This window comes from Pseudophryne corroboree, chromosome 2 (genome assembly GCF_028390025.1).
Source record: "Pseudophryne corroboree isolate aPseCor3 chromosome 2, aPseCor3.hap2, whole genome shotgun sequence".
Lineage (NCBI taxonomy): Eukaryota > Metazoa > Chordata > Amphibia > Anura > Myobatrachidae > Pseudophryne > Pseudophryne corroboree.
The window spans coordinates 841,196,264-841,211,105 of NC_086445.1; the positions used below are offsets into that span (position 1 = coordinate 841,196,264).

Genomic DNA, 14,842 nt, shown 5'->3' on the forward strand with positions numbered 1-14,842 from the left:
CATCCTCTCCTATCACATGGAGGAAAATGGATGCCTTCGTTTTGTCAGCCTCTGTATCAGCTCCTCATGCAGCAAGATATATATTAAACCTTTGCTTAAATCTTTTCCAGTTTTCAGACAAGTTACCAGACATCAGCATGCCGGTTGGAGGAGCTACTTTATCCATGGTTACTCACTGTTTGAAGAGAGGAGCACACGGCAGGCTTTGCAGACACTGATTATCACAGCCTGACAGACTGCTGCAGGATTCTTTCACACTCTGAGAGCACTAGCAGTCCAAGTTAAACTTCTTCTGACACCATGTTTTTTTCACTTGTTTGTAAATCCTGTCATCAGGACACAGAGACATGTGAGTTCACTGCTGTGCTGTTTATTCCATCACCAACTCCAAGCACACTGCACACTGGACCACCCACTTCCCAGCATCCCCCTGGTCCTAGGGACCATCACTGAAGATTTAGGCTTACACAGATTAGTAAGGGAGTGTCTACAAATATTAAGCATTCTAATACACTAACATCACAGTTTACATCATATTTACACAATATTAATTCATATCTGCTGAAATCCACCATTACAGAAGTATTTGTACTTTAATGTAATTGCCGGTAAAGGTCTTCCTCATGGAATATGCAATCATTTTGATTAACATCATCTTTTCCACATTTTGAGGAAGTAGCCTCCTATGCTGATCGCTGACAAGGTTCCCGGCTGTGATGAAAACAGTTTGTTCTACTGCCTTAGTGTTTTTATCAGTACTAATTTTCCAGTTTTCATTTTTTCAACACCTTTTCTACACTCTGAGTGAGTAGAACTTGCAGCATCATGAGAGGAAGAAGATGCCTCACTGACAGTTGCAGAACCACCACTCGTAAATAAAGGCCAAGGCCTGAGCATTTCCTTGCCACTGTGTGTGATATATGGCATGTTGGCAATTTTATGCTTTTCTGTAGTAAACATTCACTTTTCTCATACGTCCTAGAGGATGCTGGGGTCCACTTCAGTACCATGGGGTATAGACGGTTCCGCAGGAGCCATGGGCACTTTAAAACTTTTCTAGAGTGTGAACTGGCTCCTCCCTCTATGCCCCTCCTCCAGACCTCAGTTTAGAAAATGTGCCCAGGTTGACTGGTCGTACTCCAGTGGAGCTCTACTGAGTTTCACTGAAAGACTTTGTTAGGTTTTTTATTTTCAGGGAGACTGCTGGCAACAGTCTCCCTGCCTCGTGGGACTTAGGGGGAAGAAGTAGGAACCAACTTCCTAAAGAGTTTCACGGCTCTGCTTCTTGCTGACCGGACACCATAAGCTCCTGAAGGGTACTGAACACTAGCTGCGGCTATGCGCTCACTCCCACAGCACGCCGTCACCCCCCTAACAGAGCCAGAAGTCAGAAGATGCGTGAGTATTATAACCGGAGATCTGCAAGAGGGACCGCCGTTCATTGTGATTGCTCAAGGTACTGCGCAGCGAGCGGGAATGCTGCGCGGCCATGCTATCCATACACAGCACACAGTAGGGTGCGTGGGGGGTGGGGGTGGGGGGTGGGCGGGGGGAGGCACACCCTGGGAAGCATGAAAACCTATTCTAACTGGCAAAAAGTAGCATATTGGGTCATGGCACAAGCCTACACCCCCACCAGTATAAATATTTCAGTGAAAAAGTCTGAGGGGAAAAGCGCCATTACAGGGGGCGGGGCTTCCTCCTCAGTCAGCCAGCATACTGCTCAGTGCCATTTTCTCCAAGCAAGCTGAACAGGGGAAGAAAACGCTGGTCCTCCACCACTTCTGAACCAAGTATCGGGGTGCAAATAAGGGGGGGGCACAGTGTAAATTGGTACTGTATTTTAAATTTGGCATTATAAAAGCGCTACAGGTCTCTGTGGACATTTTATATTACACAGGGATTTTATCACTAGCGCTGAGTTGTGAACTAGCAAATCTTCTCTGTGTCCTTCTGACAGATTTTACTGTGGGTCTGTCCACTATAAGTCCCGGTGTGTCTGTGATGTGTTTGTGCACGTGTGTGACATGTCTGAGGCAGGGAGCTCTTCCCCTGAGGGAGGCATTTTAGGGACACAGAGTTGTAATGTGGTGGCGCTGCCGGCACAACACGAGCCTGAATGGGTGAAAGAATTACGTGATAGTGTGAATCATATCAGTAAGAGATTGGATAAGTCTGAGTCTCATGCAGAAACCTGGAGAAAATCTGTGGAAGATGTGATTTTTAATAGTTCTGCCCTTTCATCCACAAGGGATCTCTCTGGGTCACATAAGAGGTAATTTGCACAAATAGTACAAACTGATACCGACACGGACTCTGATTCCTGTGTCGACACTAGTGATTCCAGGGGAATAGATCCAAAATTAGCGAAAAACATTCAGTACATGATTGTTGCTATTAGAGATGAGCGGGTTCGGTTCCTCGGGATCCGAACCCCCCCGAACTTCACCCATTTTACACGGTTCCGAGGCAGCCTCGGATCTTCCTGCCTTGCTCGGTTAACCAGAACGCGGCCGAACATCAACATCCCGCTGTCGGATTCTCGCGTGATTCGTATTCTATATAAGGAGCCGCGCGTCGCCGCCATTTTCAATCGTGCTTTGGAGATTGAACGGAGAGGACGTGGCAGCGTTCTCTCCCTGAAAAGCTCCATAATCTGTGCTCAGTGTGCTGAAAATATCTGTGCTCAGTGTGCTGCAAATAATCTGTGCTCAGTGTCCTCAAAATATCTACGTTCTCTGCCATATCTGTCATATCTGTGCTCAGTGTGCTGCAAATATCTGATCAGTGTGCTGCATTGTGGGAACTGGGGACCACAAGTATATAATATATATACTTTTCTATAGCTTCTATACTGCTTGTCAGGACACATGGTCACAGTTACACCGCTCTGTACTGATATACAATAATATATATACTTTTCTATAGCCTCTATACTACTTGTCAGGACACATGGTCACAGTTACACATGGTCACACTGCTCTGTACTGAAATATTCAGTAATATATATACTTTTCTATAGCTTCTAACTGCTTGTCAGGACACACATGTGTCACAGTTACACCGCTCTGTACTGATATATACAATAATTTTAAATCATTTTCTATAGCTTCTATACTGCTTGTCAGGACACACATGTGTCACAGTTACACCGCTCTGTACTGAATTATATACAATAATTTTAAATCATTTTCTATAGCTTCTATACTGCTTGTCAGGACACACATGAGTCACAGTTACACCGCTCTGTACTGAATTATATACAATAATTTTACATCATTTTCTATAGCTTCTATACTGCTTGTTAGGACACACATGTGTTACAGTTACACCGCTCTGTACTGAATTATATACAATAATTTTAAATCATTTTCTATAGCTTCTATACTGCTTGTCAGGACACACATGTGTCACAGTTACACCGCTCTGTACTGAATTATATACAATAATTTTAAATCATTTTCTATAGCTTCTATACTGCTTGTCAGGACACACATGTGTCACAGTTACACCGCTCTGTACTACTACTGATATACAGTAATATATATACTTTTCTATAGCTTCTATACTGCTTGTCAGGACACACATGTGTCACAGTTACACCGCTCTGTACTACTACTGATATACAGTAATATATATACTTTTCTATAGCTTCTATACTGCTTGTCAGGACACACATGTGTCACAGTTACACCGCTCTGTACTACTACTGATATACAGTAATATATATACTTTTCTATAGCTTCTATACTGCTTGTCAGGACACACATGTGTCACAGTTACACCGCTCTGTACTGATATATACAATAATTTTAAATCATTTTCTATAGCTTCTATACTGCTTGTCAGGACACACATGTGTCACAGTTACACCGCTCTGTACTGATATATATACAATAATATATATACTTTTCTATAGCTTCTAGTATTACAGTGCAGCATTTTGGTGACCAACAGTATACATACATAGTACAGTACAGTGGGCCATTGCTATTGATATATTACTGGCATATAATTCCACACATTAAAAAATGGAGAATAAAAATGTGGAAGGTAAAATAGGGAAAGATCAAGATCCACTTCCACCTCGTGCTGAAGCTGCTGCCACTAGTCATGGCTGAGATGATGAAATGCTATCAACGTCGTCTGCCAAGGCCGATGCCCAATGTCATACTAGAGAGCATGTAAAATCCAATAGACAAAAGTTCAGTAAAATGACCCAAAAAAATCAAAATTAAAAGCGTCTGATGAGAAGCGTAAACTTGCCAATATGCCATTTACGAAACGGAGTGGCAAGGAACGGCTGAGGCCCTGTCCTATGTTCATGGCTAGTGGTTCAGCTTCACATGAGGATGGAAGCACTCATCCTCCCGCTATAAAAATGAAAAGACTTAAGCTGGCAAAAGCACAGCAAAGAACTGTACGTTCTTCTAAATCACAAATCCCCAAGGAGAGTCCAATTGTGTTGGTTGCGATGCCTGACCTTCCCAACACTGGACGGGAGGAGGTGGCGCCTCCCACTATTTGCACGCCCCCTGCAAGTGCTGGAAGGAGCACCCGCAGTCTAGTTCCTGATAGTCAAATTGAAGATGTCACTGTTGAAGTACACCAGGATGAGGATATGGGTTTTGCTGGCGCTGAGGAGGAAATTGACAAGGAGGATTCTGATGGTGAGGTGGTTTGTTTAAGTCAGGCACCCGGGGAGACACCTGTTGTCCGTGGGACGAATACTGCCATTGACATGCCTGGTCAAATAAAAATAAAAAAATCACCTCTTCGGTGTGGAATTATTTCAACAGAAAGCTGTAATAAGTAGGGGTAAGGACATTAACCACCTAGGAACATCCTCCCTTATACGTCACCTGGAGCGCATTCATCAGAAGTCATTGACAAGTTCAAAAACTTTGGGTGACAGCGGAAGCAGTCCACTGACAACTAAATCCCTACCTCTTGTACCCAAGCTCCTGCAAACCACACTGTCAATTTCCTCCTTAGACAGGAACGCCAATAGTCCTGCAGGCCATGTCACTGGCAAGTCTCCTAACTGGGATTCCTCTGATGAATCCTTGAATGTAACACCTACTGCTGCTGGCGCTGCTGTTGTTGCTGCTGGGAGTCAATCGTTATCCCAGAAGGGAGGTCGGAAGACCACTTGTACTACTTCCAGTTAGCAATTGACTGTCCAACAGTCCTTTGCGAGGAAGATGAAATATCACAGCAGTCATCCTGCTGCAAAATGGATAACTCAGGTCTTGGCAGCTGCGGTGGTGTTAAACGTGTGTCTGGTATCCACCGTTAATTCACAGGGAATTAGAGAATTGATTGAGGTACTATGTCCCCGGTACCAAATACCATCTAGGTTCCATTTCTCTAGGCAGGCGATACTGAGAATGTACACAGACGTCAGAAAAAGAGTCACCAGTGTCCTAAAAAATGCAGTTGCACCCAATGTCCACTTAACCACGGACATGTGGACAAGTGGAGCAGGGCAGACTCAGGGCTATATGACTGACAGCCCACTGGGTAGATGTATTGCCTCCCGCAGCAAGAACAGCAGCGGCAGCACCAGTAGCAGCATCTCGCAAACGCCAACTCGTTCCTAGGCAGGCTACGCTTTGTATCACCGCTTTCCATGAGAGGCACACAGCTGACAACCTCTTACGGAAACTGAGGAACATCATCGCAGAATGGCTTACCCCAATTGGACTCTCCTGGGGATTTGTGACATCGGACAACGCCACCAATATTGTGCGTGCATTACATGTGGGCAAATTCCAGCACGTCCCATGTTTTGCACATACATTGAATTTGGTGATGCAGATTTTTTTTTAAAACGACAGGGGCGTGCAAGATATGCTGTCGGTGGCCCGAAGAATTGCAGGCCACTTTCGGCATTCAGCCACTGCGTGCCGAAGACTGGAGCACCAGCAAACACTCCTGAACCTGCCCCGCTATCATCTGAAGCAAGAGGTGGTAACGAGGTGGAATTCAACCCTCTATATGCTTCAGAGGATGGAGGAGCAGCAAAAGGCCATGCAAGCCTATACATCTGCCTACGATATAGGCAAAGGATGGGGAATGCACCTGACTCAAGCGCAGTGGAGAATGATTTCAACGTTGTGCAAGGTTCTGCAACCCTTTGAACTTGCCACACGTGAAGTCAGTTCAGACACTGCCAGCCTGAGTCAGGTCATTCCCCTCATCAGGCTTTTGCAGAAGAAGCTGGAGAGATTGAAGGAGGAGCTAAAATGGAGCAACTCCGCTAGGCATGTGGGACTTGTGGATGGAGCCCTTCATTTGCTTAACCAGGATTCACGGGTGGTCAATCTGTTGAAATCAGAGCACTACATTTTGGCCACCGTGCTCGATCCTAGGTTTAAAGCCTACGTTGTATCTCTCTTTCCGGCAGACACAAGACTGCAGAGGTGCAAAGACCTGCTGGTGAGACACTTGCCAAGTCAAGCGGAATGTGACCCATCAACAGCTCCTCCTTCACATTCTCCCGCAACTGGGGCTGCGAGGAAAAGGCTAAGAATTCCGAGCCCACCCACTGGCGGTGATGCAGGGCAGTCTGGAGTGAGTGCTGACATCTGGTCCGGACTAAAGGACCTGCCAACGATTACTGACATGTCGTCTACTGTCACTGCATATGATTCTGTCACCATTGAAAGAATGGTGGAGGATTATATGAGTGACCGCATCCAAGTAGGCACGTCAGACAGTCCGTACGTATACTGGCAGGAAAAAGAGGCAATTTGGAGAAGGGGGATGTACACAGTGAAAGGGGTCAGGAATCGGATGAGGAGGAGGAGGTGGACATCTTGCAGTTTGTGCAAGGAGAGATTGATTGCTTCTTTTTTGGTAGGGGCCCAAACCAACCAATCATTTCAGTCACAGTTGTGTGGCAGACCCTGTCACTGAAATGATGGGTTTGTTAAAGTGTGCATGTCCTGTTTATAAAACATAAGGGTGGGTGGGAGGGCCCAAGGACAATTCCATCTTGCACCTCTTTTTTTATTTATCTCTGCATCATGTGATGCCGGCCACTTGTGTCACTTAGCTTAGACATCCAGCGACCTTGATGCACCTCTTTTTTTCTTTGCATCATGTGCTGTTTGGAGACAATTTTTTTAAGTGCCATCCTGTCTGACACTGCAGTGCCACTCCAAGATGGGCCAGGTGTTTGTGCCGGCCACTTGGGTCACTTAGCTTAGCCATCCAGCGACCTTGGTGCACCTCTTTTTTTCTTTGCATCATGTGCTGTTTGGGGACTTTTTTTTAAGTGCCATCCTGTCTGACACTGCAGTGCCACTCCTAGATGGGCCAGGTGTTTGTGTCGGCCACTTGGGTCGCTTAGCTTAGTCATCCAGTGACCTCGGTGCAAATTTTAGGACTAAAAATAATATTGTGAGGTGTGAGGTGTTCAGAATAGACTGGAAATGAGTGGAAATTATGGTTTTTGAGGTTAATAATACTATGGGATCAAAATTACCCCCAAATTCTATGATTTAAGCTGTTTTTAAGGGGTTTTTGAAAAAAAAACCCACCCGAATCCAAAACACACCCGAATCCGACAAAAAAATTTCAGGGAGGTTTTGCCAAAACACGTCCAAATCCAAAACACGGCCGCGGAACCGAATCCAAAACCAAAACACAAAACCCGAAAAATGTCCGGTGCACATCTCTAGTTCCTATAAAGGAGGTCTTAGAAGTTACAGAGGCCCCTTCTTTACCTCAGGAGAAGGCTTATTTTTATAAGGAAAAGAAAATTAATGTAACTTTTCCACCTTCTCATGAGCTGAACACTCTCTTTGAGGGAGTCTGGGCAAACCCTGAAAAGAAATTTCAGGTTCCCAAAAGAATTCAGGTTGCTTATCCTTTCCCGGCAGAGGACAGGAAAAAGTGGGAGTCACCCCCCCATTTTAGACAGTACCCTGTCACGTTTAACAAAAAAGGCGATTCTTCCGGCACCTGGGACGGCTTCACTAAAGGAGCCGGCAGACCGCAAGTTAGAGACTACGTTAAAATCTATTTATGTGGCCAATGGGACACTACTCAGGCCTACCATTGCCTGTGGGTGGGTGAGTAGTGCTATTGAAAAGTGGTCAGAAAACTTGTCATCAGAAATTGACACAATAGATAGAGACGAGATTCTCCTAACGTTAGGTCATATCAAAGACGCTGCTGCGTACATGCTAGAAGCCATGAAAGATATTGGGCTCTTGGGATCAAAAGCCGCTACCATGACAATCTCAGCTCGAAGGGCGTTGGGGATTCGCCAATGGAATGCTGATGCAGATTCCAAAAGGAATATGGAGGCTCTCCCGTATAAAGGTGAGGCCTTGTTTGGAGATGGGCTGTATGCTTTAGTCTTTGCGGCTACCGCAGGTAAGTTGAAATTCTTGCCTTATGCTCCTGCGCCGGCGAAAAAGACACATCACTCTCAGATGCAGTCCTTTCGGCCCAATAAATACAAAAAGGGTAAAGGTTCCCCTTTCTTTGCAGGTAGAGGAAGGGGAAGAGGAAAAAAGTCCACAGCGTCTCCAGGATCACAGGAGCAGAAATCAACACCTGCTTCTGCCAAATCTGCAGCATGACGCTAGGGCTCCCTTGCGGGAGTCCGCTCAGGTGGGGGCATGTCTAAAACTTTTCAGTCAGTTCTGGGTTCAATCTGGCCTGGACCCGTGGGTCTTACAAATAGTGTCCCTTGGGTACAAACTGGAGTTTCAAGACGTTCCCCCATGCCGATTTTTCAAATCGGCCTTACCAACTTCTTTCCCAGACAGGGAAGTAGTAGCAGCCGCAATACAAAAACTATGTCAGGATCAAGTCATTGTCCTGGTTCCCTTGTCACAACAGGGAGAAGGGTTTTATTCAAGCCTCTTCGTAGTTCCGAAGTCGAACGGCTCGGTCAGACTGATTCTAAAACCTGAAGTCTCTGAATCTCTGAATCTCTACCTAAAAAGGTTCAAGTTCAAGATGGAATCTCTGAGGGTAGTGATTTCCAGTCTGGAGGAAGGGGATTTCATGGTGTCAGTGGACATAAAGGATGCATACTTACATGTTCCCATTTATCCTCCGCATCAGGCTTATCTGAGATTCGTGATACAGGATTGTCATTACCAATTTCAGACGTTGCCGTTTGGACTTTCCATGGCACCGAGGGTGTTCACCAAGGTGATGGTGGAAATGATGGTCCTCCTTCGACAGAAAGGAGTCAATATAATTCCTTACCTGGATGATCTCCTGATAAAAGCGAGGTCCAGGAAAAGGTTGGTGCAGAACATTGCACTCTCCCTGACAGTACTTCAACAACACGTTGGAACAAAAAAAGTCACAGCTGGAACCGACGACAAGATTGTCCTTTCTGTGAATGATACTGGACACAGAAGTACAGAGGGTATTTCTTCCAGTAGAGAAAGCTCTGGAAATCCAGAGAATGGTCAAACAAATTCTGAGACCAACAAGAGTGTCGATTCATCAATGCATTCGGTTGTTGGGAAAGATGGTAGCGGCCTACGAGGCCATAGAGTTTGGAGGATTCCATGCCAGAGTATTCCAGTGGGACCTGTTAGACAAGTGGTCCGAATCCCACCTACACATGCACCAGAGGATAATCCTGTCATCCAAAGCCAGAATTTCGCTCCTGTAGTGGCTGCACAGTTCTCACCTCCTGGAAGGACGCAGGTTCGGGATTCAGGACTGGGTCCTAGTAACCACGGATGCAAGTCTCCGAGGCTGGGGAGCAGTCACACAGGGGGAAAGCTTCCAAGGAAGATGGTCAAGTCAAGAAACCTGTCTTCACATAAACGTTCTGGAGTTGAGAGACATTTACAACGGCCTTCTACAAGCGGCGCATCTTCTTCAAGATCAACCCGTACAGATCCAGTCAGACAATGTAACAACAGTAGCGTACCTAAACCGTCAGGTCGGAACGAAAAGCAGAGCGGCAATGGTAGAGGTGACAAAGATCCTCCTCTGGGCAGAAAGACATGCAAGAGCTGTGTCGGCAATCTTCATTCCGGGAGTGGACAACTGGGAAGCAGACTTCCTCAGCAGACACCATCTCCATCCAGGAGAATGGGGCCTCCACCAAGAAGTCTTCACGGAGGTGACAGGTCTTTGGGGAGTTCCTCAAGTAGACATGATGGCATCTCGTCTCAACAAGAAGCTTCAGAGATATTGTTCCAGGTCGAGAGACCCTCAAGCAATAGCAGTGGATGCACTGGTGACCCAGTGGGTGTTTCGGTCGGTGTATGTCTTCCCTCCACTTCCGCTAATTCCAAAAGTTCTCAAGATCATAAGAAGAACAAGGGTTCGAGCAATCCTCATTGTCAAAGAATGGCCAAAGAGGGCTTGGTATCCAGATCTTTAGGAGTTACTCATAGAAGATCCTCAGCCTCTTCCACTTCGCGAGGACCTGCTGCAGCAGGGGCCGTGCGTGTATCAAGACTTACCGTGGCTACGTTTGACGGCATGGGTGTTGAGCGCCGGATCCTAGCCCGAAAGGGTATTCCAAAAGAAGTTATTCCCACACTTATTCAGGCCAGGAAATGAGTAACGTCTAAGCATTACCACCGTATTTGGAGAAAATATGTGTCTTGGTGTGAATCCAAGAAGGCTCCAACGGAAGAGTTTCAGTTAGTACGTTTTCTCCATTTTCTACAGGCGGGTGTGGATGCAGGCTTACGATTGGGTTCAATCAAGGTCCAGATTTCGGCCTTATCAGTTTTCTTTCAGAAATAATAGGCCTCCCTTCCAGAAGTTCAGACGTTCATGAAAGGGGTTCTGCACATCTAACCTCCATTTGTGCCCCCTCTGGCACCATGGGATCTTAACGTGGTGTTGCAGTTCCTTCAATCGGATTGGTTTGAACCTCTACAGGAGATAGAATTGAAGTTTCTCACTTGGAAAGTGGTCATGCTGTTGGCCTTGGCATCCGCAAGGAGGGTGTCTGAGTTAGGGGCCTTGTCTCACAAGAGCCCTTACTTAATCTTCCATGAAGATAGGGCTGAGTTGCGAACTCGTCAACAATTTCTTCCAAAGGTGGTTTCCTCGTTCCATATAAACCAACCTATTGTGGTGCCAGTGGCTACTGACACCTTCGCTGCATCAAAGTCTCTGGATGTGGTCAGAGCTTTGAAAATTTATGTCACAAGAACGGCTCGGATATGGAAAACAGAGGCTCTGTTTGTCCTGTATGCTCCCAACAAGATTGGGTGTCCTGCTTCTAAGCAGATCATTGCGCGCTGGATCAGAGGTACGATTCAGCATGCTCATTCCACGGCAGGATTGCTGTTACTGAATTTGGTGAATGCCCATTCTACTAGAAAGGTGGGCTCATCCTGAGCGGCTGCCCGGGGTGTCTCGGCGTTACAACTTTGCTGAGCAGCAACTTGGTCAGGGGCAAACATGTTTGCTAAGTTTTACAAGTTTGATACCTTGGCCGATGAGGACCTCAAGTTTGGTCAATCGGTGCTGCAGGGTCATCCGCACTCTCCCGCCCGTACTGGAGCTTTGGTATAACCCCATGGTACTGAAGTGGACCCCAGCATCCTCTAGGACGTATGAGAAAACAGGATTTTAATACCTACCGGTAAATCCTTTTCTCCTAGTCCGTAGAGGATGCTGGGCACCCGACTCAGTGCGTACTTTACCTGCAGTAGTTAGTTTGTTGTAGTTACACAGGTGTTGTGTTACAATTATTTTCAGCATGTTGCTGCAATAGTTCATGCCCGCTGGCATGTGTTATGTTGAATGCCATGTTGTGCGGCATGGTTGAAGTGTGAGCTGGTGTGAATCTCACAGTTAAAGTAAATCCTTTCCTCGAAATGTCCGTCTCCCTGGGCACAGTTCCTATACTGAGGTCTGGAGGAGGGGCATAGAGGGAGGAGCCAGTTCACACTCTAGAAAAGTCTAAAAGTGCCCATGAATCCTGCGGAACTGTCTATACCCCATGGTACTGAAGTGGACCCTAGCATCCTCTACGGACTAGGAGAAAAGGAATTACCGGTAGGTATTAAAATCCTGTTTTTTAGAGGTGTTATTTTCTTTACTACTGTAAAATATATAGGGTTTTTTTCAGATGCCCTGACCTAAACCCTCTATGCACTTGGGTATTTACTTTAGTAGATGACGTTGAAGGACTATTATCATCATGACTGGTGGCAGCGCTGTATTTAGTTTTTGCTCCTGCTCTTCTCTCAACTGATCATTGTCATTATCCATATCGATGAACTCAGCACACACCACTTGTACAAACAAATTAATGATTTTTATTTTACTTTAAAAAAAATAGACTTACAAGTCACTGTGAACTCATCACTTATATTTATGTGAAGTTGTGAACAAACATAGTGGGGTACAGTAAAGTACACACCAGTTGTACAAACAAAAGAAAAAGTATAAAACTTTTTAAACACTGGCAAATCACTGTGGACTCAGAGCTTATGTTTATGTGAAGCTCTGAAAAAAAGTAGTGGGGCACAGTACAGCACACACCAGTTGTACAAACAAATTAACTATTTTTATGTTACTTTTCTCAAATGAATGACAAGTCATGCATTTAGCACTTATATGTGAAGTTGTGAATACACTTGGTGGGTTACTGTACAGCACACAACAGTTGTACAAACAAATGAACAATTTTTTACTTTTTTTAAATGACTTACATGCCACTGCGGACTTAGCGCTTATGTTTATGTGAAGTTGTGAACAAACATAGTGGTGTACAGTAAAGCACACGCCAGTTGTAGAAACAAATTAACAATTTTTATATAACTTTTTGTTAAAATGACTGACAATTCATGCATTTCTGCACTTATATTTATGTGAAGGTGTGAACAAACACAGCGGGGTACGTAAGTTGCAAAAAAACCCAACCTTTTATTTTTTTTACATTTTTAGATTTATTTTATTTATGCACTGCTGCACTTATTATAGTAATGGTGGCACACATCAGTGTGCACCAATGAAGGGTTAATGCTGCACTGTGGTGACAAAAAAAAGAACACCAGTGTGCACCAAGCTTTAATGCTGTTCCTGTATTAAGAGCTCTGGCAGCACTACGGGCAGTGTGAGACAACCCCCCCCCCCCCCCCCCCCCACTGTGTAGCAAGGGTTTATTAATCTGCCCCTGTATTAGGAGCTCCGGGCTCCACTGAAGGCAGTAACAGCACTAGTGTGACTGTGCACCAATAAAGTGTTAATGTAATGGTTACTGGTATTAAAAATAAATAATGCCGCCCTATATTATTTAAGAGGAACTATGGGCAGTGTAGTGCACCAGTGAAGGATTAATATAATGCCCTAGCAGTCTAGTGAATGTGCTCCCTGTCCATAATGCCCTGGCAGTCTAGTAGATATGCTCCCTGTCCGGCATCTGCTGTGAAATGCAGCTCGACTTCCCTCAGATCCCGAAAGTAGGGGTGGGCTTGGTTCTCGGAGAACCGAGTCTGCTCATCTCTGCTTAACATTAGTGTTTATAAAGGATTTAGCCACCCATTGCCAAATGTCAGACCAATCTTCATCACCTCATCACAGGTGTGGTATGGAGGGTCGACAGTAACTAGGTCGACAGTGTCTAAGTTGACCACTATTGGTCGTCAGTAACTAGATCGACAGGGATGCTAGGTCGACAAGGTCTGTATGTCTTTAAGTTTTTTTGTGTTATTTTCTCCGTACAGTGAACCCCAATTAGTGCACTGTGTCCCCTCGCATAGCTCGCTTTGCTCGCCATGCTTCGGACTTCAGGTTACTATTCTCAATCGTAGTCCGCGTGGATCGTTAAGTATGAAAAAGTTTTTTTTAAAAATTTGAAAAACTCATGTCGACCTTTTGAGCTGTCGATCTAGAACATGTCGACCTACAGGACCTGTCGACCTAGTTACTGTCGACCAATAGTGGTCGACCTAGAGACCGGATACCCACCTAGACATACGCCTAGATCAGTTTCCAAAGTTTGTTCAAATGGGTTCTTAATCCAGCGGTTTGACTGGCCAACAAAGCATAGAGGATGAAAATGTCTTTTTGTGTGATCTGGTTAGGGAGTGTATGAAGCTTGATTTTTGTAGATATTCAAAGTGGTATTTGGTCCTTTTGGATTTTAATCACAATTGTACATGCAAACGGTGTTACTAAACGTTGCTTTGCATGCAATCAATGGCGTGATGTGTCACATTGAAAGTGCAATGTTTGATACATCCTGCCCTTTGTATTATACTTGAATTTTATTTTTTCTCATTACTTGGAGATTGCAGAAAGTTGTTCAGCCAAGTCAGATACGTAGGGAACTGCTCATTAATACAAGACAAACACATTGGCTAAGGTTTGGAATGCTGTTATTCTAACTAATGTCCCTGCATCTTTTTATTTTCTTTACAAAGTATGATAAAACATAGTGTAACCCAATACCACTTTACCTTTAAGGTTTAAATATGCAAAAAAAACCTGATGTTTATATTAAAGAGTCAAACGTAAATCGATCTCTCTCAGTTACGAATGAATAGAACATGAAAAACATCTGTATGCAATAATGGGGTACCAGATTATGGTATCCATGGTGATTACCATAAAAGGAAATGTTCTTTCTCTTACAGTTCTATGAACAAAGCAGGTATTTGTATTGTACAGAAAGCAGCTCTCTGCTAAATATCATGATGGTAATAACTAATGTAAATCTGTCTCTTTTTTTTAACAGTAACTCAAGGACTTATTCACTTCCACAAGGAGAAATTTTGTTTAACTCCAGAATGCATTGAAGCTGGTAAGATTGAACAGCAACATACTATATAATATATAATCCCTTCAACAAATTTGGCATGTAACTGCTATGGTATTATAA

General features: G+C 44.6%; 1 protein-coding gene across 1 annotated transcript in view; it reads left to right on the forward strand.

Moving 5' to 3' along the window:
• The window catches only part of PHEX (phosphate regulating endopeptidase X-linked), a 433,913-nt gene that overhangs the window by 76,224 nt on the left and 342,847 nt on the right, over positions 1-14,842 (forward strand). Inside the window, exon 2 of the mRNA XM_063955773.1 lies at positions 14,699-14,764. Within this exon, the coding sequence (XP_063811843.1) occupies positions 14,699-14,764 (66 nt within the window). The remainder of the gene's footprint in view (positions 1-14,698; positions 14,765-14,842) is intronic.